At 44.6% G+C, this 22271-nt stretch overlaps 1 protein-coding gene across 5 annotated transcripts in view; it reads right to left on the bottom strand.

Moving 5' to 3' along the window:
* NUB1 (negative regulator of ubiquitin like proteins 1) overlaps window positions 1-22271 on the bottom strand; it is a 36307-nt gene that overhangs the window by 4103 nt on the left and 9933 nt on the right. For 3 of the 5 annotated variants that reach the window (XM_054494107.2, XM_063667990.1, XM_054494108.2), the window contains exons 5-12: window positions 21046-21116; window positions 17967-18149; window positions 17695-17789; window positions 13688-13794; window positions 6876-7062; window positions 6034-6141; window positions 5122-5274; window positions 107-253 (exon numbers count right to left, since the gene is read on the bottom strand). In XM_054494107.2, the coding sequence (XP_054350082.1) occupies window positions 107-253; window positions 5122-5274; window positions 6034-6141; window positions 6876-7062; window positions 13688-13794; window positions 17695-17789; window positions 17967-18149; window positions 21046-21116 (1051 nt within the window). The remainder of the gene's footprint in view (window positions 1-106; window positions 254-5121; window positions 5275-6033; window positions 6142-6875; window positions 7063-13687; window positions 13795-17694; window positions 17790-17966; window positions 18150-21045; window positions 21117-22271) is intronic. The other 2 variants (XM_054494109.2, XM_063667991.1) reach the window with 1 other exon arrangement.

The following is a 22271-nucleotide window of genomic DNA, read 5'->3' as shown; positions in this document are numbered from 1 at the left end:
CAGCCCATAGGAGTGAGCCCGGGAGGATGCTGGAGAGCCATGGAGGGAGCTCTGGGCAGGACCCACTGCTCAGGGACAAGGCCAGAGGCCCCGAGGGAGCTGCTACCTTCAGGGCCTCATCCAAGTTCCCGCTGGCTGCGTGGAGCGCCTGCTGGGCCGCGTGCGTGGAGTAGCCCATCCCTTTCAGACACCTGATGTTCTCGAGGCGGCGTCTTTTCTTCTCTTTTTCCTCCTTCCTTATTTGGGCCAGTTCCTTTAGGAAAACAGCAAAGTCCCATCCCAAGTTAGGGACTGAGATTTCACAGCCTCTCAGTCTGTGCTCTGCAGGATTCTCCGCATTTCCAGGCAAAGCCAAAAAACCAAAGCAAAGCACAGGGGGACCTCTTTCTACCTCTCCTCACCCAGCCAAATGGCAGAGGTGCCACAGAGGCAGAGAGGTGGTGGAAATGCTGCTTCTGAGGGCAGGCAGTGGAAGTGAGATGCCCGTGGGGCAGGAAGGAGGTGCCTCACCAGCCCCGCCATCCGCCATCCGGCATCAGGACGGGCTGCTCGCCAACCCGGCACTCCCACTGTAGAGGTGGCAGGTGTGAGGTGCATGGATTCTCTTCTAGGAACCGGGTAGAAGAGCTTCCTGCACGCGGTGGGAAGGCCTTCCAGCCTTCGATGAATCGCCCAGGGACTCAAAATGTGATGTGGAATCAGGGGGCTCCTGGGCAATGCCAAGGCTGATGACACGCCCCCCACAGCTTGGGAAGCAAGGACTCCAGGGCCTTCTGAGGCCTGTCATTCCATTCAGAACCCACAGAATGCCCAGGAGACAAAGGTCATCTAACCTCTTGGTTCTCAACCCTGTTTCTCAGAGTTGCCTGCTATTGCTGCAGGAGCACAAGACGGCTGCAGAGGGTTCTAGTCTCTTCACCTCTCCCACCCAGGGCCAATCAGGAGAGTTCCCAATTTATTTTGTAAACTAGTATGCCCATAAAAATGTCATTTAAAAAGGGGATTTTACTGCTTAAAAACAACAACAACAAAGCAAGTTTGAAAACCAGGAATTTAATCCAACCTCATTATTTTCCCAACGAGGAGACAGAAAGCTTTCAACAAAGTTAAGTGACTGCTACATTCTCCCAGGGAGACCAGCCCCACCATCAGCAGCAGCGAGGACGGGGGAGAAAACAGACTCTTTCCTTCCAGAGACCTGATCCTGCCTCCTGCCCAGCCCAGGCAACAGGCGCCTCCCTGCATTTTCCCCACAGCAGGAAAGCGGCCTCATCTCTTAGGAAAACAAAAGCATCATCATCGCGGAACCAGACTCCACAGGCCCCACAGTAGGAGCAGGCAGAACAGAGTGGCTGCTGGAAACATCTCCAGGGATGAAGACATCTGTAGACTCATGGCCTGTCTCTATCACAGGAGAACCTCCCGGTGTGCCCCTGGAGTGCCCACAGCGCCAGCTCCCTTTGCTTCCGCTTCAGCTGCACCAGGCCTGTCTCATGCCCCCGTTACATGCTCTACCTCTCAGTGGCCAGTCTCCCCCAGCTCCAGCCCCGCTGCACAGCGCAGTAGGCTCCGTCATTCCAGTCACCTACCTGAAAGCCCGTAGCAGCTCCTGACCACTTCCCCACACTGAGGCACCAGCTCCTTATTCTGCTACTCAGGGCCCCCACTCCCTGGCCCCAACAATGCTTCGAAACTGACCTCATCCTGCCACACCACCCCAACCACACACGCCAGCAGGAGTCTTTCATACCATTCACATTTGCACTTTTATTTACACATACTCCACGTAAAATGCCTTTACTGGCCCCATCCTCTGCTTTCAATACAGTTTCTTCCATTTATATTCCAAAAGGCTAAGAAGCGCACCTAACATCCAAGCACAGAGAAGGACGCTGCCAGCCAGCAGACCTGGGCATTACCTAACACAGACCTCACACCAACTGGGAGCTTCGAAGAATACTTCCTTTCATTACAAATGTCTTAGTCTGTTTCCTTTTAATGATGTAAACACATGTGAGAACATTATTTTCTGAAATTTCTCTTTATACTAAGATGAGTTAGAAAGATAAAGTAGATCAAATCAATGACAGTGAGTACTGCACTGAAGTGGCTACAGTTGAGTAGAATCAGATCTCAAGAGAGAGGCGTTGTATGGTCACAACAAGCTGGGACGACCTCTTAGGAAGGCTGCCTCTCACGGCCTGGCCATACTTAAGCATGGCCTGTGAGCTCCGTTTCTACAGCTGTTGCTTTTTGCCAGATGAGAAACTGGTCTGTACTCCGGGCCATATTGCACAAAAAATATAAGCTTTTAATAATTATGTATTAAAGGCTGGGTGCAGTGGCTCACACCTGTAATCCCAGCACCTTGGGAGGCCAAGGTGGGAGGACTGCTTGAACCCAGGAGTTTTGAGACTGGCCTGGGCAACATGGTGAGACCCCATTTCTACAAAAAAATATAAAAAAAATCAGCTAAGAGCTCTTGGCAGGAGGATCATTGGAGCCTAGGAGATCAAGGCTGCAGTGAGCCATAATCACGCCACTGCACTCCAGCCTGGACAGGAGAGCAAGGCTCTGTCTCAAACAAAAACATGAAAGAATTGTTTCACATTTAGTTCAGTCAGATGCTCATACCTAGAACGTTGGAACTCTGAGGGCAGCAGATTTCTCTTGCTCATCTAAAGCTCCGATAGGAGCTCACTTTCTGTGGGACATTGTTTTTGTCCTTCCAGCACCATTCTGCCCCTCCCTGAGGTGTGGGAGGCTGCTCCAGCTCCCCAGGTGGCCCCTGAATGGGCTAAGGTGGCAACTCTCTATCTCTTGCCACAGGCCTGAGCCAATCAGTCTTGGCGTTCCTCCAGCCTCAGTGACAGGTTCAAGGCTGCCCAATCACAAGAAGCTCAGGATTTTCCCTGAGGATTCTGAGACAGAGATTATGGCCCTTGGTGTGATTGGATGACACTGATGACATGGGGTGGGGGGTGGGGGTAGAGAGACAGACCTCAGGTCCTCCATGACATCAGTAAGCCCACTGAATGAATCACCTAACCCTGAGACCTATCCTACTTCTGGACTTTTTACAAGTAAACAGGCCAATAAATCCTACCACATCCCTTGTTTTTATGTTTAGGTGATTTTGTTTTTTTTGTTGTTGTTGCTTTCAGCCAAAAGCATCGTAACTAACAACATCCATTGGGTGGAAGAGGGAGAAGGATCAACTGTACTATATACACTGTTTTTTTATTTGCATTTTCTCCAAGGGCTTTTAACTTCAGAAATGTACAAGTGATATGACTCCACTATACTTTAAAAGACCACCTCTGAGCTACAGTTCTTCCCATGTGTAAGATGAAAAGTATCTGTCCTGTGGCCTCTTGGGTGGTCACAGGCAGAAGTGAATGACATCAGTGTGACAATGTTTTATGAACTATAGTCTTATACAGTGATGAGAACTGTCTTCCAAATGATCTCATTTTAAAACACTAGCTTTCCAAATGCTAATAAAATCTTACTGGTAGTGGAGTAATAGTAAAGCAACAAATCAGTATCAGCAATGTTCGTTTTTCTGTTAGTACTGAATTAGACCATGTAAAACTCAAACACACAGAACTCAACTTTTCAGCCGGTCGCAGTGGCTCACACCTGTGATCCCAGCACTTTGGGAGGCAAAGGCGGGCGGATCACTTGAGGTCAGGAGTTCGAGACCAGCCTGGCCAAATTGGTGAAACCCCATCTCTACTAAAAATACAAAAAGTAAAGCTGGGCGTGGTGGTGGGCACCTGTAGTTCCAGCTACTTAGGAGGCTAAGGCAGAAGAATCACTTGAACCTGGGAGGCGGAGGTTGCAGTGATCACGCCACTGCACTCCAGCCTGGGTGAGAGTGAGACTCTGTCTGGGAAAAAAAAAAAAAAAAAAAAGAACTCATCTTTTCAAAGTCTCTGCCTTTACCTACTCATTGACTTCTATAGCAAGACCCAAAGGACCACGATTGGACTAGGCAAGAGAGAAAGGTAACAACCACAGCTGGTGTTGTAAAAGGAGAAACCCTGTGACTGCTCACCACGGAATGAACCCATGAATCCACTCCCTCTCTGGCATCAGGTAGGCAAACAACCACGGGGCTTTCCTGCTCCCATCCAAATACCCCTTAGGCTGCTTTTTTCCTTCAGGATTATCCTAGTGTTTAGCAAAAAGGGAAACAAGGTAACATACATGTGAAGATGCTAGAGACTTCTATGGCTGGAGTTTACAGCTAGAAAGGACCTGTGAGATAATCTAGTACCAACTTCTTGTTTTGGCAAGAAGAAAAATGGCTCTCCTGCTAATATTCCACCATTATCGCCCTCTAGACCTCAGTTCTTTTACTGCAGAACATATTGGATAGAATAAGGATCCTTCCAACTCCAAAATTCTAAGGTTTTCTTTAATGTACTTAATTGTTTCAAATGATTATAGTTTTTTAACCTGTGCTTTCATAATATAATACAACTTGTTTCTATGATTTGACTTATGTTTCTAGGCAAGGATGCAATCCCCAACTTTAATAATGACCTCATGAAAAAACAATTTTGTTTTTAAAATGACTTCTAGAAATACACTATGGTGTTAAAGAAAGAGAGAGAGGGGACTGTTTGCCACCACAGCAGGAAACAAAACTAAGGAGACTGCAGTATGTGAAAAACGATCCAATTGAAAAAGACAAGTTTCAGCCAGGCGCGGTGGCTCACGCCTGTAATCCCAGGACTTTGGGAAACTGAGGTGGGTGCATCACTTGAGGTCAGGAGTTTTGAGACCAGCCTGGCCAACATGGTGAAACCCCATCTCTACTAAAAATACAAAAATTAGCCAGGTGTGGTGGCACACACCTGTAATCCCAGCTACTCAGGAGGCTGAGGCACGAGAATTGCTTGAACCCGGGAGGCAGAGCTTGCAGTGAGCCAAGATCGCGCCACTGCACTCCAGCCTGGACGACAAAAAAAAAAAAAAAAAAAAAAAAAGACAAGTTTCTCCTTCCTTCCCAATCTGGAGTAATAAAGAGTTCCTGCTTATTAACACTCCTGTGGGATTATCTTTTTTTGTTCTTTCATACCCAAGAGAGCTAGGGCATGTGAAAGTGGGTACCTCTCTGCGGTTGGTAATATGAGTGGCCGCATGATCCACGTTCCCATCACATGCCCTCAGGCCAAGCCGGGCTTCCTGGGCAGTAAACCCCAACTGCAACAAATTGTCCACTTTTGACGGATCAATATATAGCTCTTTAAAGAGCTGACGTGCCTAGAGACAGGGAAATGTAAGAATCATGTAACCACGGCAATACTTAAAGCTTAATATCAAAGTGAAAGCCTAAAAGAAATTAAGATTGTACCCAATGTGAGTTAAAGGGCATCAGATTTTGGATAAAATCTCTAAACCAGGCCTGTTATTAACAAGTACAAATGGAAACAGACCAACACTATCTCTACTCACATAACTTAGCCATAGCACAACACGAGGTAAGAGGATGGGTGTTGCAGAAGTGACTGGTAACCACTTTGTTTTTGCAACAAAAGCCCTCGAATTTGAGCTGTGCACGTGGCATTTCTCACCCTCCCGTGCAGCTGGGTGTAGCCAGGTAGTGAAGTCGAGGTCAATGGCGTGCAGCCACAGCGCTGGGTGCAGCTGCGGGTTCATCTCTCAAGTGGCCTGCTCTGGACTCTCTCTTGCCCCCTCTGCTGGCTGGAAGAGGCACTGACAGGAGCAACCTAGGACGCCTCACTGAGGCTGGCGGGCTGCTCACTGCTCTGGCCCGGCTCAAGATGAGTGAGCCATAAACTTCTATCCAATTAAAGTCACTGTCTTTTTGAAGTCTCATTACAGCATCTGGCTGTACTCTAACACATACAAATATGTTTCTGGTTCAACATCTGTCTCCTGTGCACGGAGAAAGCACAGGCATGTTTCTCACAAGTCACAAACTACTAAGTTAAAATCCTTAACTTCCAGGAATGTTTTTTAAAAGGAGGTGAAAATTGGTTACAACTTTACTTTTCTTACCTTGTTAAGATACTCACAAGCCTCTACATCATTTCCACTGTGATAGTTTCGGATACCTTGAAGTAAGTAGAGTCTTAGAAACAGTACCTTCTCTTTCCCACAATTTCCCTAAAATTATTGAAGAAAAAAAGGATAAAATTGCCTTATTTCTAATTACAGGTCTATAATACTCATATCTGTAATTCCCTTGGCCTCCAGAGGGGCAACATGGTAGCATTAAAATGTCCATGGCTTCACTATGACTGATGGCAAAAGTGCAGCCCCCTCTTCCCCATCCCCTGTGGTATGACGACATTCCTCATGCCACACAGGACAGTCAGTGTCAGGGCACCAGCCTCCAGACATGCAGCACAGTGGCCCTTCTGGTCAGCAGAGAAGTATGCAGAAATCCAAACTAGGTATAAGAGAGTCTGCATCAGCAGGATTTTGATGACTTGGGGAAATCAGAAAAATCCTTACTCGAGCCACAGCTCTTGAGCTGTGACTCATTCACGCAAACTGTTACTGCTGAAATGTCTGTTTTCTGCATTTACATCTTGCAAATTAGACCCTACCAATATAAAGAAGTCAGCAGCTCTCTCCTGGTCAGGGTGATCACTGGCGGGGTTCTATGACTAGCAAACCGTGTTCCTTTGGGCTAAATGCTCACACGCTAAGTAAGAGAGACAGCCAGATTTGTAAAACATTGAACACTTTATGAATATATAGCTTAAAAAGAGTATACTGCATACTACTATCAAAATGAAATCACCTTCTGGCAGTAGTTCAAATACTTTAACAGGAATAAACACAAATGCTAGAAATGGACTCAACGAGACATAAAATGAATTCCAGGAACGTACTTTTATGTGGACCAGTCTCTGATGATTTTCTCCATAACAATTTTTAAAGCATTTCTGGGCCAAGTTTAATTTTTTTTCTGCATCATCGAGGCATTCCAGTTGTTCTAGGCGGAAGTAACACCACACTATATCCAGCTGGAGGACGGCGTAGTTATCCACTGTGTCCAGCAGCTCTCTGCAACACTCACTGGAAAGAGAAAGACAATGACATCACTGCCAAGCAGCATTTGAAATATTTTTAGCATTTGAAACCTTTTTGTGAATTACTGGACTTCTTTCCCAGTTCTTGGTATATATTCAAAGGCTGACTGCTCTAAAAGAGAGATCCTAATGTTTAGGAAGGGAGCTGTATTTATAATCTCATCCTTCTAATGGGGGAAAGAAAGAGAAATCAGAAATCAGGGCTTAGGAATCAAAGCTTACCACCACTTGCCCCAGGACACACATGCAGCCCCTGGATAGGAAGCAGAACCCAGGGCCAATGTTTGAGAGGCCCTCAGCAAATACAGGGAAGACCATGCTTTAAAGCTGTGACTTCCAGTCCTGACTGCAAATCAGCATCACCTGGGCCAGAGCAACGTTCTTTCTTTCTTTCTTTAAGAATCATTGATCCCACCTAGACCAAACATAACAGAAATCTCTGGGGGCTGGGCCTGGTGGTTATACTGCCAGAGTCTCCCCAACTGATTCTAATGTACAGCCAGGGCTGAACACCACTTCTTTAAAGACACCAAAAAAATCCCTACATACTATGAATGCCTCAGCTGATTAAGGCTCTGACAAGGCATTCATGTTCAATCACATTCAAGCTGGGGGAAAAACAATCCAGAAAGCGCCAGGCTGTAACGGCCCAGCTGATTTCTGAGGGCCTGTGTGCAGGCAAAATGCGACTCTATATCCGTGGCAGCAGGCTGAACCCAGGGGCAGTGAAGGGAAGAAAGACAGCAACAGAAGTCAGTGTGCTCCAGGAGGAGTGCTGACAAAGACAGCCATTAAGGTGACTGATTTTAAGTTACGATTACATTAAAAATTCCTAATGCCAATCTAGGTCTCAAGTCTTCAATAAGAACATTTGGAACCACACATCATATATGAACAAGGTTTTATCTCTTTGTGTTCATTGGTGTTCTACTAAAAATAAGACTGCTCTTCTATAAAACTACAAAATCCACATGGCCTCAAGCTTCCTGTCCTGCCTATCAAAATATGGAATAAAAAAAAAGGACTTTAATTTTGTCATTTACCCTTTAAAACAGTAGTCTCCTAAAGAGGGCCTGTGTAGACAGTCCAGTTGTGGGTGCGGCAAGAAAAATGTATCACAGCAGTATTTTTACATTTATTTTCATCTCTCAACATTTCTAATTCCGTGAATGTTTGAGAACATATACATCATATTTTACACACGTGTGCACGCAGACACACAGATGTGGAGTTGGGTGAAGGGTGCTTTCTCCAAATCTACTGCTCAGCCTGAGAACCTGACTTTGAGAGAAAAAGCAGCGCTTTGTGGATTGTGGTCTGATCTCACAGTCGTGGTGAGATTTCCTGCCTCTAGACACATTCTGCTTTCTGCTTCCTGTGACAGAAGACTCTCCTGCCACTCACAGGAAAGCAATGGGCATGTGGCCGAACTTCTCCATCTCCTGCATGTTGCTTTAACAGGCTTGTTCATGTTTTACTAAGCATCAAGAGCGTGGGCAGAAATGGCCTCATGTCAGTTAAAAAATCAATATGCACTTATCTCAAGTCTGACCCAGGATCGAGTATTTATTTGTGCAGCCAAAAAAAAAAAAAAGAGAGAGAGAGAAAAACCAACAAAATGAACAAACACACAAAAAACCCAAAGCAGAGGTCTCATATTAGAGGGGTACAAGTCATCCTTTTAGTTTTGAGAAATCAACACTTATTATTATATATAAAACTGTATTTAAACCTGATCATTTGCTTGGGGAAAAGTGGTTTCTTAAAGCCTGGTATAAATTGCATTTAGAAGGCTGGGTGTGGTGGCTCACACCTGTAATCCCAGCACTTTGGGAGGCGAGGCAGGAAAATCACTTGAACCCAGGAGTTTGAGACCAGCCTGAGCAACATAGAGACTCTGTCTCTAAAAAAAAGAAATAAATAATTATAAAAATAAAAAATTTCATTTAGAGTATACTTTTATTAACATTGCTTTGGTTTACAATTTTAGTAGCATTAATATTAAACACTGTTACATTTTCATGCTGACAATATTAAAATAAACGTACAACATTTATTTAAATAAAATCTACTGAGCCTAGCTTTAAAAAATCAAATCCTGGCCAGGCACAGTGGCTCACGCCTGTAATCCCAGCACTTTGGGAGGCCGAGGCGGGCAGATGACCTGAGGTCAGAAGGTCAAGACCAGCCTGGCCAACATGGTGAAACCCCATTTCTACAAAAATTAGCTGGGCATGATGGTGGGTGCCTGTAATCCCAGCTACTCGGGAGGCTGAGGCGGGAGAATTGCTTGAACCCAGGAGGCGGAGGTTGCAGTGAGCCGAGATCGCGCCATTTGCACCCCAGCATGGGCGACAGAGCGAGACTCCGTCTCAAAAACACAACAACAAAAATTAAATCTCATTTGAGCTTAAGTCGGTTATTTAACAGAAATGTATTATGTTTGTCTTACAGTTTAAATTTTTTTTTTTTTTTTTGAGACGGAGTCTCACTTTGTTGCCCAGGCTGGAGTGCAGTGGCGCAATCTCGGCTCACTGCAAGCTCCCCCTCCCGGGTTCACGCCATTCTCCTGCCTCAGCCCCTCAAGTAGCTGGGACTACAGGCGCCCGCCACCACGCCTGGCTAATTTTTTGTATTTTCAGTAGAGACGGGTTTTCGCCGTGTTAGCCAGGATGGTCTCGATCTCCTGACCTCGTGATCTGCCTGCCTCGGCCTCCCAAAGTGCTGGGATTACAGGCGTGAGCCACCGTGCCCGGCCAGGCTTACCTTTCTTGAAATTAATATCTTTTTTTCTTTAACATAAAAATTTTAGGCCAGGCACGATGGCTCACGCCTGTAATCCCAGCACTTTGGGAGGCTGAGGCAGACGGATCACCTGACATCAGGAGTTCAAGACCAGCCTGGCCAACATAGTGAAACCCCGTCTCTACTAAAAATACAAAAATTAGCCGGGAGTGGTGGTGGGCACCTGTAATCCCAGCTACTTGAGAGGCTGAGGCAGGAGAATCGCTTGAACCCAGGAGGCAGAGGTTGCAGTGGGTGGAGATTGCAGTAAGCCAAGACTGTGTCACTGCACTACAGCCTGGGCGACAGAGTGAGACTCTGTCTGAAAAAAATAAAAAAATAAGCCAAACTTGCCTAACTTTTTTCAAGAAAGGTTAGCTAAAAAGTCATTTTCAATTTTATTACTGGTTTTACGGAATTGGATTATAGTGTGCTACAGTGTAGTTTTTTTCTGATATTTCTTGTACTTGGGGTTCACTAAAGTCATTGCATCTGGGGGTTTATAGTTTTCATCAAACTGGGAAAAATTATGGCCATTTTTTTCTTCAAGTATTTTTTCTGTCCCACATGCCCCCCTTTCCAGGGACTCCAATTACATGCATTTTAGGGTGCCTGAAATTGTTACACAGCTTGCAGATGCTCTGTTCATTTTTTTTTTTTTTTTCAGCCTTTTCTCTGTTTTCTCAGATAGTTTCTATTGCCTTACTTAACATTTACTAATCTCTTCTATAGTGTCTATTCTGCAGTTCATCCCACCTAATGTACTTTTCATCTTGGATGTTGTACTTTTCATCTCTTACATTCTAATGTGGGTCTTTTGAATGTCTCCCATGTCTTTATCTGACATGTTCAGTTGTTCCTCTGCCTTCTTGAGCAGATGGATTACAGTCACTGTTTTAATGTCTTTGTCTACTAATTCTATCTTCTGTGTCACTTCTGGATCTGTTGCTACTGACTGATTTTTCTGCTTGTTATAGGTTACATTTGCTTGTTTCTTTGCATGCCTGCTAATTTTTCAGTGGATGCTGGATATTTTTGAATTGCTAAATTATTGAGCTTTGTTAGGGATGCACTTATTTGAAAACAGTAAGTTAAGGGTACTGTTCAGGACTAGCTTTTAAGCTTTGTTAAGTGGGACCAAGTTACGCCCTAGTGCTGAGGCAACACCCTTCTGAAGACTCTATTTGATGCCCTGTGACTGTCAAATTCTCCACTCTGGCTGGTGGGAACATAAACTATTCCTGGCCTTCTATGAACTCGGAGGATTATTCCCTGCTTCTTTCATGTGGTACTCTGCCCAGCCCTGGACGGTTTCCTCACACACATGTGCTGATCATCACTGAGCAGAAGACTCAAAGGGCTCCTCTGAAGCTCTCTGACACCCTCTCTCTGGCAGCTCGCTCCTCTCACCTCCTTGGCCTCCTGCACGCCCAGCTCCAGCTCCTTAACTCCAGGGAGCAAAGGCTCTGCCTGGGTTTGCCCTCCCTGCCCCGTAGCCTGAAACTTCTCTAGGCACTGAGCTCCCCTCACGTTTCCCCACCTCAGGGTCACCGTTCTGCACCGCCAGGAAGTCACTGTTTCATACAATTTGGGGAAAGAAACCATTCTTGGTCATACTACATACCATACTCTAAGACATATGGTAGGAAGTTGTGACAGAACTTCTAGCTTACTTGGAGAAGTTAGGGGGAAAAATCAAATGGAAAAGGAAATGGAAAAACTGAAGTTTCCTCCATCTGCATTCTATTTGGCTTACATTACCGCTGATTTCCTTTATGAAAAGGGAGAAATCACACACACACACAAATATGCTAACAAGTTGGCCAGGATAAACAGATGCCCAGAAAAAAAATAACTTTCTCTACTTAGAAAGACATTGACAATTGTTATTTCATTATGATACCTACTACTTACCGAACATGTTAATGTACCATGAACTGAAGATGTAGCCAAATTTGTATTCAGTGGTTCCCTGAGACCTAAAAATTATTTCAAGGATTTGTCCAGGGTAAAAAGATTGAGAGAGGCTCACACAGATATATGAAGATCAACTATGTCTTTATAACAGCTGAAGCTCGATTATGAGTGTATATGGAAGCCCATTATACTAATTTTTATGTCTATTTGAAATTTTCCATAATAAAAAAATTAGAAACAACTATGAAAGGGAATGAAAAATTTACCTAAACTTTCAGGACCTAATTTAAAGCCTGTTGACCCTACACTGTTTGCAGAAGAGAATGAAACTGACATCTAGAAAGAGGCAGAGACAGAGACCCCCCAGAGGCACCCACCAGCCCTCATTCTCGCTATTCCCAGCCCAGTCCCTCCCCTCCCAATCCCTTTTTTGTGTATGTTAGAGTTGGGACTTGCTCACTTAGAACCCAAAGGCACTGACCAATGGAAAACTATAAATATTTGCATTCATCTTCTGGGAGTATACAGTATTATCTTGGGAATGCACCAAAACAGAAAAGAAGTTAACACTAAATTTGTTAACTTTTGACCATTTTCAAAAAATCAAGTCTACTTTTCAAATGTTGAATATGTCTGCACCACAGTCTCTTAGTACCATTTCCCATGAAGAGGAACCAGGACTCCTTGGGAAATTGCTGATTCCTGGTCTGGGCACTAAATGCCCAAGATGAGCCTGGAGTATCTTTGGATTCCAGAAATCAGAGACTGCAAAGACTAGCAGAGTCAAGTCAAAAAAACATGGGCTGCCTGCCAGCCAGCATGACCAATTTAAGCACAGAAGTTTGAAACACATCAAATGTTTTAAATCCATGAGTTAATAATGACACTTAAGAAAATGAAAAGAAAAAGAAACCTCTTTGGTCACCTTTGGAGGGTGATAGTAAAGCAACTCATTTATTCTGAAAACAAGAAAATAAGGAGAAAGAAACAAAGTATTTTATTCTATCTTTCCTATACAAACTGTACCTCCACATATAAAATAACTGATGAGCAAAAAAAAAATTTTCAGAATTCCAGCAATAAATGCAGAAGGGAGGCTGGGTGCGGTGGCTCACACCTGTAATCCCAGCACTTTGGGAGGCCAAGGCGAGAGGATCACATGAGTCCAAGAGTTCAAGATCAGCCTGAGCAACACAGGGAGACCCCATCTCTATAATTAAAAAAAAAAAAAAAAGCCGACACAGCGGCTCACACCTGTAATACCAGCACTTTGAGAAGCTGTGGTGGGTGGATCACTTGAGCCCAGGAGTTTGAGACTAGCATGGGCAACACAGTGAAACCTCATCTCTACAACAAATACAAAAAAATTATCTGGGCATCGTGATGTGCACCTGTGATCCCAGCTACTTGGGAGGCTGAGGTGGGGGGATCACTTGAGCCCAGGAGATGGAAGTTGCAGTGAGCTGAGATCATGCCACTGCACTCCAGCCTGGGTGACAGAGTGAGACTCTGTCTCAAAAAAAAAATAATAAGTGCAGAAGGAATAATATCACCATTATACAGCTCTTAAACAACGGATTTGAGGAATAATCGTCAATACTACCCCAAAACCATTAGGTGAAAAGCTGACGGGAAACTTTATAATGGAAAGTTCCAACTAGCAATATAGCACATGTACAGAAGAAGAGAGGATATCCTACCTGCTTGAAAATTCTTTTCTTTACAGGAAGGAAAGGTCAATTAGAAGTACAAAGGGAAGAAGAAATTCACCAGTTTACACCATAACTACTCTTTTACATTAACCACTGTCGTAGATGAAAGTCTGCAGTCTCAAGCGCATGGCAGGGTATTCTGTATAGTCTGGGCCATCTTCCTTAAAGCTGGTGTTCACCAAGTACAAAAGCGCCTACCAGAAATATTTGTCAGCGTCCAACAGACATGGCAAGGCTATTCCATATTCTTTTCTTTTCAGGAAAGCTCTGCCCTTCTCATGATATCCCATAGCTAACATAAGGGCCTAGGAAAAAATACAAATTTAAAAAACATCACTTTAAGGCAAATTATATTAAAAGCATATTATTTTTAAAAAAACAAATAAAAAACCTAAAACAAGATCATAACTCAATCTAAAAGCCAAAATTAAGAAAAATATAATTAATTAAAGCTTTATTCATTTAAATACTGAAGCCAAACACTTCATTTAATGTAGCTGATACAATCCTAACCAGCACTTGGCCCTTTGCTTTCATTAGTTTATTTTCGTATCCACTGATCTGGATTCTACTTCTAATATTCTATTCAGACTAAACATATTAAAAAGCAGCCAGTAATGCTTGTATCACTTTTATTTTATTTATTTTATTTTTTTGAACGGAGTCTCATTCTGTTGTCCAGGCTGGAGTGCAGTGGTGCAATCTCGGGTCACTGCAACCTCTGCCTCCTGGGTTCAAGCGATTCTTCTGCCTCAGCCTGCCGAGCAGCTAGGACTACAGGCATGAGCCACCGTGCCCGGCTAATTTTGTATTTTTAGTAGAGATGGGGTTTCATCATGTTGGCCAGGCTGCTCTCGAACTCCCGACCTCAGGTGCTGTGCTGCCTTGGCCTCCCAAAATGCTGGGATTACAGGCGTGAGCCACAGTGCCCGGCTGCTTGTATCTTTAAAAAAGGGCATTCATTTCACTTTCTATTCTTTTTTTCTTTTTTTTTGAGAGAGAGTCTCACTCTGTCACCCAGGCTGGAGTGCAGTGGCGCGATCTCGACTCACTGCAAGCTCCACCTCCCGGGTTCACGCCATTCTCCTGCCTCAGCCTCCCGAGTAGCTGGGACTACAGGTGCCCACAACCACGCCCGGCTAATTTTTTTTTTTTTTTTGTATTTTTAGTAGAGACGGGGTTTCACCATATTAGCCAGGATGGTCTCGATCTCCGGACCTCGTGATCCACCCGCCTCGGCCTCCCAAAGTGCTGGGATTACAGGCGTGAGCCACCGGGCCCGGCCTCACTTTCTATTCTTAATCATCTAGTTTTTTCAGAAGTTATTTGTCAACTTTAGTATTTTCAAAACAAATTTTTTTATTTTATTTTTTTTTTGAGACGGAGTCTCGCTGTGTCACCCAGGCTGGAGTGCAGTGGTGCGATCTCGGCTCACTGCAAGCTCTGCCTCCCGAGTTCACGCCATTCTTCCACCTCAGCCTCCCGAGTACCTGGGACTATGGGCGCCCGACACCACGCCTGGCTAATTTTTTTTGTATTTTTAGTAGAGATGGGGTTTCACTGTGTTAGCCAGGGTGGTCTCGATCTCCTGATCTCGTGATCCACCCACCTCAGCCTCCCAAAGTACTGGGATTACAGGCGTGAGCCACCACGCCTGGCCCCAAAACAATTTTTAAAAGGTGATCCAAAATGTTTTGAAGTTCATTAGATTTTTCAATTTAAATGTTCACATAATTCAGTCTGATAAAGCAGCAGTCCCACCTTTTGGCACTAGGGACTGTTTTCATGGAAGACAGTTTCTCCATGGACAAGGAGGAAGGCAGATGGTTTCAGGGTGAAAATGTTGATGACCTCAGGTCATCAGGCGTTAGATTCTCATCAGGAGCGCACGACCTAGATCCCTCACATGTGCACTTCACGATAGGGTTCACGCTCCTAAGACTCTAATGCCGCCACTGATCTGACAGGAGGCGGAGCTCAGGTGGTGATGCTCACTTGCTTGCTGCTTACCTGCTATGTGGCCCAGTTCCTAACAGGCCACGGACTGGTACCCATTTGCAGCCTGTGGGGTGGGAACCCCTGTGATAAAGGTTTTCCAAAAAGATCTGGATGTCATCATTCAATGTAAGACAGCAGTGGGCAAGTAATCATCATTTTCAAAAGACAAACATTGGCCGGGCACAGTGGCTCACGCCTGTAATCCCAGCACTTTGGGAGGCCGAGGCAGGCAGATCACAAGGTCAAGAGATGGAGACCATCTGGCCAACATGGTGAAACCCCGTCTCTACTAAAAATACAAAAATTAGCTGGGCGTGGTGGCGTACACCTGTAGTCCCAGCTACTCAGGAGGCTGAGGCAGGAGAATTGCTGGAACCCAGGAGGCGGAGGTTGCAGTGAGCCAAGATTGCACCACTGCACTCCAGCCTCATGACAGAGCAAGACTCCGCCTCACACACACAAAAAAAAGACAACATCAATCACCGATAACTCAAACACTGATCCACATAGTTCTGTTATGAAAACAACTTTAATCTGGCCGGGCGCGGTGGCTCACACCTGTAATCCCAGAACTTTGGGAGGCCGAGGTGGGTGGATCACCTGAGGTCAGGAGTTCAAGACCAGTCTGGCCAACATGGCAAAACCCTGTCTCTACTAAAAATACAAAAATTAGCCAGGCATGGTGGGGCGCACCTGTACTCCCAGCTACTCGAGAGGCTGAGGCAGGAGAATCGCTTGAACCTGGGAGGCGAAGGTTGCAGTGAGCTGAGATCGCACCACTGCACTCCAGCCTGGGCAACAGAGTAAGACTCCTTTCCAAGAAAAAAAAAAAAACTTTAATTTTAAACAGAGTAACTCATAGAATGAAGCCTACTCGAAACCGTCCCTTAAAAACAGAAAAATTAACATTAATTTGACCCATAGTCATTCATTATAAGAAGCTACTGAACCCTTTCTCAGAGACTGATCTTAGAGTTCAATTTCCAGAATGCTGCTATAGAGGCCCCCATGAGGCTGGGTGCAGTGGCTCACGCCTGTAATCCCAGAACTTCAGGAGGCCGAGGCGGGCAGATCATCTGAGGTCAGGAGTTCAAGACCAGCCTGGTCAACATGGCAAAACCCCATCTCCACTAAAAATACAAGTTAGCCAGGCGTGGTGGTGCGTGCCTATAATCCCAGCTACCCAGGAGGCTGAAGCAGGAGAATGGTGACAGAGCGAGACTCCATCTCAAAAAAAAAAAAAAAAAAAAATTAGCTGGACACGGTGGTGTGTACCTGTAGTCCCACCTACCCTGAAGGCTGAGGCGGGAGGATCGCTCAAGCCCAGGAGGTTGAGGCTGCAGTGAGCTATGATGGTGCCACTGTACTCCAGCCTGGGTGACAGGGCAAGACCCTGTGTCTTAAAAAACAAAAACACAGCAGAGTTCGGTGGCTCACGCCTGTAATCCCAGCACTTTGGGAGGCCAAGGTGGGCGAATCACCGAGGTTGGGAGTTCAAGACTAGCCTGACTAACATGGAGAAACCCTGTCTCTACTAAAAATACAAAATTAGCCATCCGTGGTGGCACATGCCTGTAACCCCAGCTACTCGGGAGGCTGAGGCAGGAGAATCACTTGAACCCAGGAGGCGGAGGTTGTGGTAAGCTGAGATTGAGCCATTGCACTCCAGCCTGAGCAACAAGAGCAAAACTCCGTCTCAAAAACAAAAAACAAACAAAAAAACCCCACAGATATGTTTAAGATTAAACCCCCACCTACCTATTCCAAATTATAGAACAGGGAAAGAGTATGAGGAAACAGGGGAGAGATGTCAGAATCACCTGTGGACTTTTCCCAAACTACACAGTTTCCCTGCCCCTATTCTGATCCATCCCTTAGGGGACATGGTGCTCTAGTAAAATAAACTAAACGTAAAGCACTGCCACAGGAAGCCGCATGCACTGAAGGCAGTGGGTCGTGTCCTCAGGTATGTTGAAAGTCACTGCTCCAGGACAGTGAGCCATGACATTTTGTACTAATGCACTGAAAAGCACAGGGTGAGGCCCACTGGATGCCAGTGCTCACCACGTGGTGACATTTTCTGTTTACAAGGCTGGAGATGGAGCACTGTTTCCAACCCTTTGCAACACTTCCAACATAAACTAAAAAACCACCTCTGCCCTGACAACAAATCTAAGAACAGTCCACACATTTCTCATAGTACTTACTTTTCTTTCTGATGGGGGAATTCTGATTGATCTGCCTGTCTGGTTAGCTATGTCTAAGTACGGTGTCATTTCTGGATCCACCACCGTCTCAGCTGCTGTAACAAAACCAAAAGGACCTCCATTAACTCAATGTCAAACAGTTGTGATGATGACAGCCTTAAAAATGTTAGACTGTTGAGGTGAAACTCAGTGAGAGCCGTGATCCCCCAACTGTGTGATCCAGTGCTGCCCCTAAGCAGCTGAGTGGGTGACAAGCCCAGAGCTCTGGGTACCTCTCTTTGCCAGTATTTCTAGTCCTCTCTTGGTCCTCTGAATTTGTTTTTCTTTGAGTTCGGCCTCATTTTGTTCCTCTTCCTCTAACTGGAAGTTTTTCCTCACATCCTCTTCAGACTGTTTTAGTTCAAGCACCATCGCTTTCACATTGTGAGCCACGCCTTGTTCTTCAAGGGTTTTCCCTATAAAAATCAGAATCGCCTATTATTTTAAAAAGCCATTAAGCTTACCAGGTAACAGTCCATTTTCTATGTTAAATGGAATTGTTTTTATTTTTGAGACAAGGTCTCACTCTGTCACCCAGGCTGGAGTGCAGTGACACGATCATGGCTCCCCACAGCCTTCATCTCCTGGGCTCAAGCAAGTCTCGCACCTCAGCCTCCCGAGGAGCTGGGACTACAGGCCCATGCCACCACACCCAGCTAATTTTTGTATTTTTTGCAGTGATGAGGTCTCACTATGTTGCCCAGGCTTGTCTTGAACTCCTGGGCTCAAGTGATCCTCCCACCTCAGCCTCACAAAGTGCTGGGTTACATACATCAGCCCTCGTTCCTGGACAAAATGGAATTCTTAATCCTGCATACATCACACCACATAATTGGTAAAAATATGCCTACATTAGGTTGTAACTATGTCACTGTTAAGCAGTGGTTAAAATCAGCTAGTGACAATAGAATCAACTAAATTCATCTTTTCTAATCTTTATTCTCAGCCTAAGACCAGATCAAAGCAACAAATATTTGATAGTCTACTGCAGGGAGAACACTGTGCTAGACAATATAAATGGAAAATGAGAAAGTATAACACACCTCTCCTACCCTCTAGTTGGAAAAATAATAAAGCCAATTCACAGCTACAAACAAGAAGCTGTACTGCAGTCTGTCATGGTTAAAAGCAAAGACCAGCAGGACGTGGTGGTTCACACCTGTAATCTCAGTACTTTGGCAGGCTGGCAGGCTGAGGCAGGTGGATCATTTGACCCCAGGAGTTCCAGACCAGCCTGGGCAACACAGTGGACCCCGTCTCCACAGAAAATAAAACATTAGCCTGGCATGGTGGTGCGCACCTGTGGTCCTAGCTACTCAGTGGGAAGCTGAGGTGGGAGGATTGCTTGCACCTGGGAGGTGGAGGCTGCAGTGAGCTGCAATCGCACCACCACACTCCAGCCTGGGTGACAGATAGAGACCCTATCTCTAAATAAATAAATAAAAGCAAAGACCATGGGCTCCATCTACCGTTTTAACTCTGTGGCCCTGAATAAACTACCTATCTTCTAGGACTCAGTTTCCTCATACATAAATTAGAAATAAAGGGCAGAAATCAGTGAAACAGAATGAAAGAAAACAGTAACAAAATCAAAAGCTGGCTCCATGAATAAATTAGCCAAATACATAAATCTAACAAAAATTATGTCAAAGATGCAAATAAAATAAAAAAGGGTAAACACAGATGCAAACAGATTTTAAAATAACAAAATAATACTGTGAACTAAAAAACACAAATGTAAACACATTTCTGGAAAACTAGCTGGCTTTTTTTCTTTTGAGAAATATGACAATCTTTCTAACATTAACACACAAAATAAAGGTCCACCAGTGGTTAAGCCATCTTGATTAAAAAAAAAAAAAAGCAAGGGTGGGGGGAGGTGACCAGATTTTAAGACTGCAACAAAGCTACAGTAACAAAAAACACCACAGGTGAGTAGGAAGAACAGAAAGTATAGAAACAGGGCCCCCCAAAAAGGGTCACCACCAATCAGCAAGGAAAAGACAAACTATTTAATGAATTATATAGGAAGAAAAATAAAGGAACCCTTAGACTTTATATAGAAAGGGGGACTCTGGACAGACTGAAGACCTCTTATAGATTAAGCTAATATTCAAGAAAATGTAGACTATCCTTGTGGCCCTGGGGTTAGGGAAAGGACTTCAACAAAACACAAACCATAGGCAATGGATTTGATGACATCAAAATCAAGGATTTCTGTCCAATGAAGGATGCCACAAACAGAATTAATAGAGGGATGAGGCAACAGTGAAAAGATATCCATGACATCTAAAATAGACAATGGGAAATTGCTAGAGATGACGCTGGAAAGGAAGGCTAGGGTGAGCTGTGAAGGCCTATCTTAGATCAAGCTAAGAAATGTGAACTTCATTCTCGAGGCCACAGGAACGCACTGAAAACCAATGGGCTACGGTGCTTGTATGGATGGCTGCAATAGTTAACTGGTCTCCCCAAGTCAACTCATGCCACCTTCAAATACATTCCCCTACTGCATGACCTTTCTAAAACACAAACAGAATTGTGTATCACTCCGCAGCATAGATGTCTTCCCATTTATCTTAGGAGAAATGTGCTAACACTGAGTAAGGTCATCTGGTTTCTCGTTTCCCAACAGCTGCGCTACTGACATCTTGGGCTGGGCAAGTCTTTGTTGTGGGGTGTGTTCTGGGCATTGCACGTTCAGCAGCATCCCTAGCCTCCACCCACTAAATGACAGCAGCACAACCTCCCCCGTCACCAAGTTATAACCACCAAAAATGTCTCCAGACAATGCCAAATGTCTCCTGGGAATTCACAGTGTGGCCTCTGCTTGCCCCTCCATCCTTAAAAAGCACTCCCCTCCCCTCCCCTCCCCTCACTCTCCACACACAGCCACACTGGACCTTCCTCAGTTCCGCAAATTCACACCATAGTGCTCTGCCATAAGGCTCTCAGTCTGGAACGCACGCCACCATGGCTCCCCACTGTCCTCACACAGCCTTAGCTCTTCTCCTTCAAGAAGAATTTGCTGGAACTGGCATCTTACACTCAGCACACCTTACATTCCATTCTCTAACATTTTATCTAAGCTGTAATGAGTGTCTTTCTTCCCACTATCATAGAGCAGACAATAAATATTTATTGGAAAAGCTATTTTCTGCTTTATATTTTTATTTTAGTAAACTTCTAAATCAATTTTGGATTATAAATGAAATAAAGCTACAAATTTTTGAAAAGACAGTGAGAAAAAAGGGAAGTCATTATTTCTATATTTGGTTCATTAAAAAATTATGCATACTTTGCCATACATACCTAGTTGTAGTTGCTTCTTATTTATGACAATTTTGATATAATTTTCTTGAAGTCCAAAGGTTTCAGCTATTCTGTAAAATAAAACCAGTGCAAACTGTAGGAAAACAAAATTGTGATTTATTATCCATTAAAAAGACATTCGCCAGGCCCGGTGGCTCACGCCTGTAATCCCAACACCCTGGGAGGCCAACGTGGGAGGATGGCTTGAGCCCAGGAATTCAAGACCAGCCTGGGCAACAGAGAGATCCTATCTCTACAAAAAACTTTTAAAAATTAGCCAGACCTGGTAGCCCATGCCTGTGGCCCTAGCTGCTTGGGAGGTTTGGGTAGGAGGATTGCTTGAACCCCAAGTTTGAGGTTGCAATGAGCTATATTCATGCCACTGTGCTTCAGCTTGGGTGACAGAGCAAGATCCTGTCTCTAAGAAAATAAATATTTTTTAAAAGAAGGCTTTAATCATGATAGCTCTTTTATCCATTTTATCAGAAACACCCAGGATTTCAACTGACTGACTCACAAACATCACAATAAAGCCATCTTACTAGACGGCTATTTGAAACTGTAGGAGACAAGGTCCTTTTTAAACTTTGTTTTACTGCTTGTTTCCTCAGGCAGTGGAGACCACAGTGCCGTAGATCCACGTGAACAGGAAGCCCTAGTTGCACATCCGGAGAAAATCTACCTATACCTTCTGTGGTCTCACTGGAGAAGCCCATAATGGCGGCTGATCCACAGGATCTTCTACGCATGTGTGTTGAATGCCACTTCCTGAATCCACCCCTAACAGCCCTGATGTAGACCAAAGAAGGAAATGAGAAAAATCAGCTGAAGAAATATACCCGCTAGCTAGCCCTGGAGGTGCTCCAAACACCATTTTAAAACATACAAGGAGATGAACTAACCCACCAGATCTCAAAGTTAGGATTTCACTAGTATGTGGCAGACGTGTGTGTGTGTGTGTGTGTGTGTGTTTTACAGATGGGCCAACAGCCTGAAATCAGATAAAACACCGTGCTGAAGGTCATAGCAAGCTATTAGTACATTAGGGAAAAAAATAGTAATTCAAAACTAATGAGCTAATGAGTACCAGGTGTCTCCTGCTTATATCACTCATTCATTCATTCAAACATGCACCAAGTGCCTACCATGTGATAGGCATGGAGTTCCCACCTGCTCGGAAGTTACACCAGGAAATAGTGTTTGCAAGTCTTGAGTCCTCACTTTGC

Source organism: Pongo pygmaeus, chromosome 6, assembly GCF_028885625.2.
Source record: "Pongo pygmaeus isolate AG05252 chromosome 6, NHGRI_mPonPyg2-v2.0_pri, whole genome shotgun sequence".
Classification (NCBI taxonomy): Eukaryota; Metazoa; Chordata; class Mammalia; order Primates; family Hominidae; genus Pongo; species Pongo pygmaeus.
Note: the sequence above shows the minus strand (reverse complement) of the source record. Positions and strands in the feature narration are given on the sequence as shown.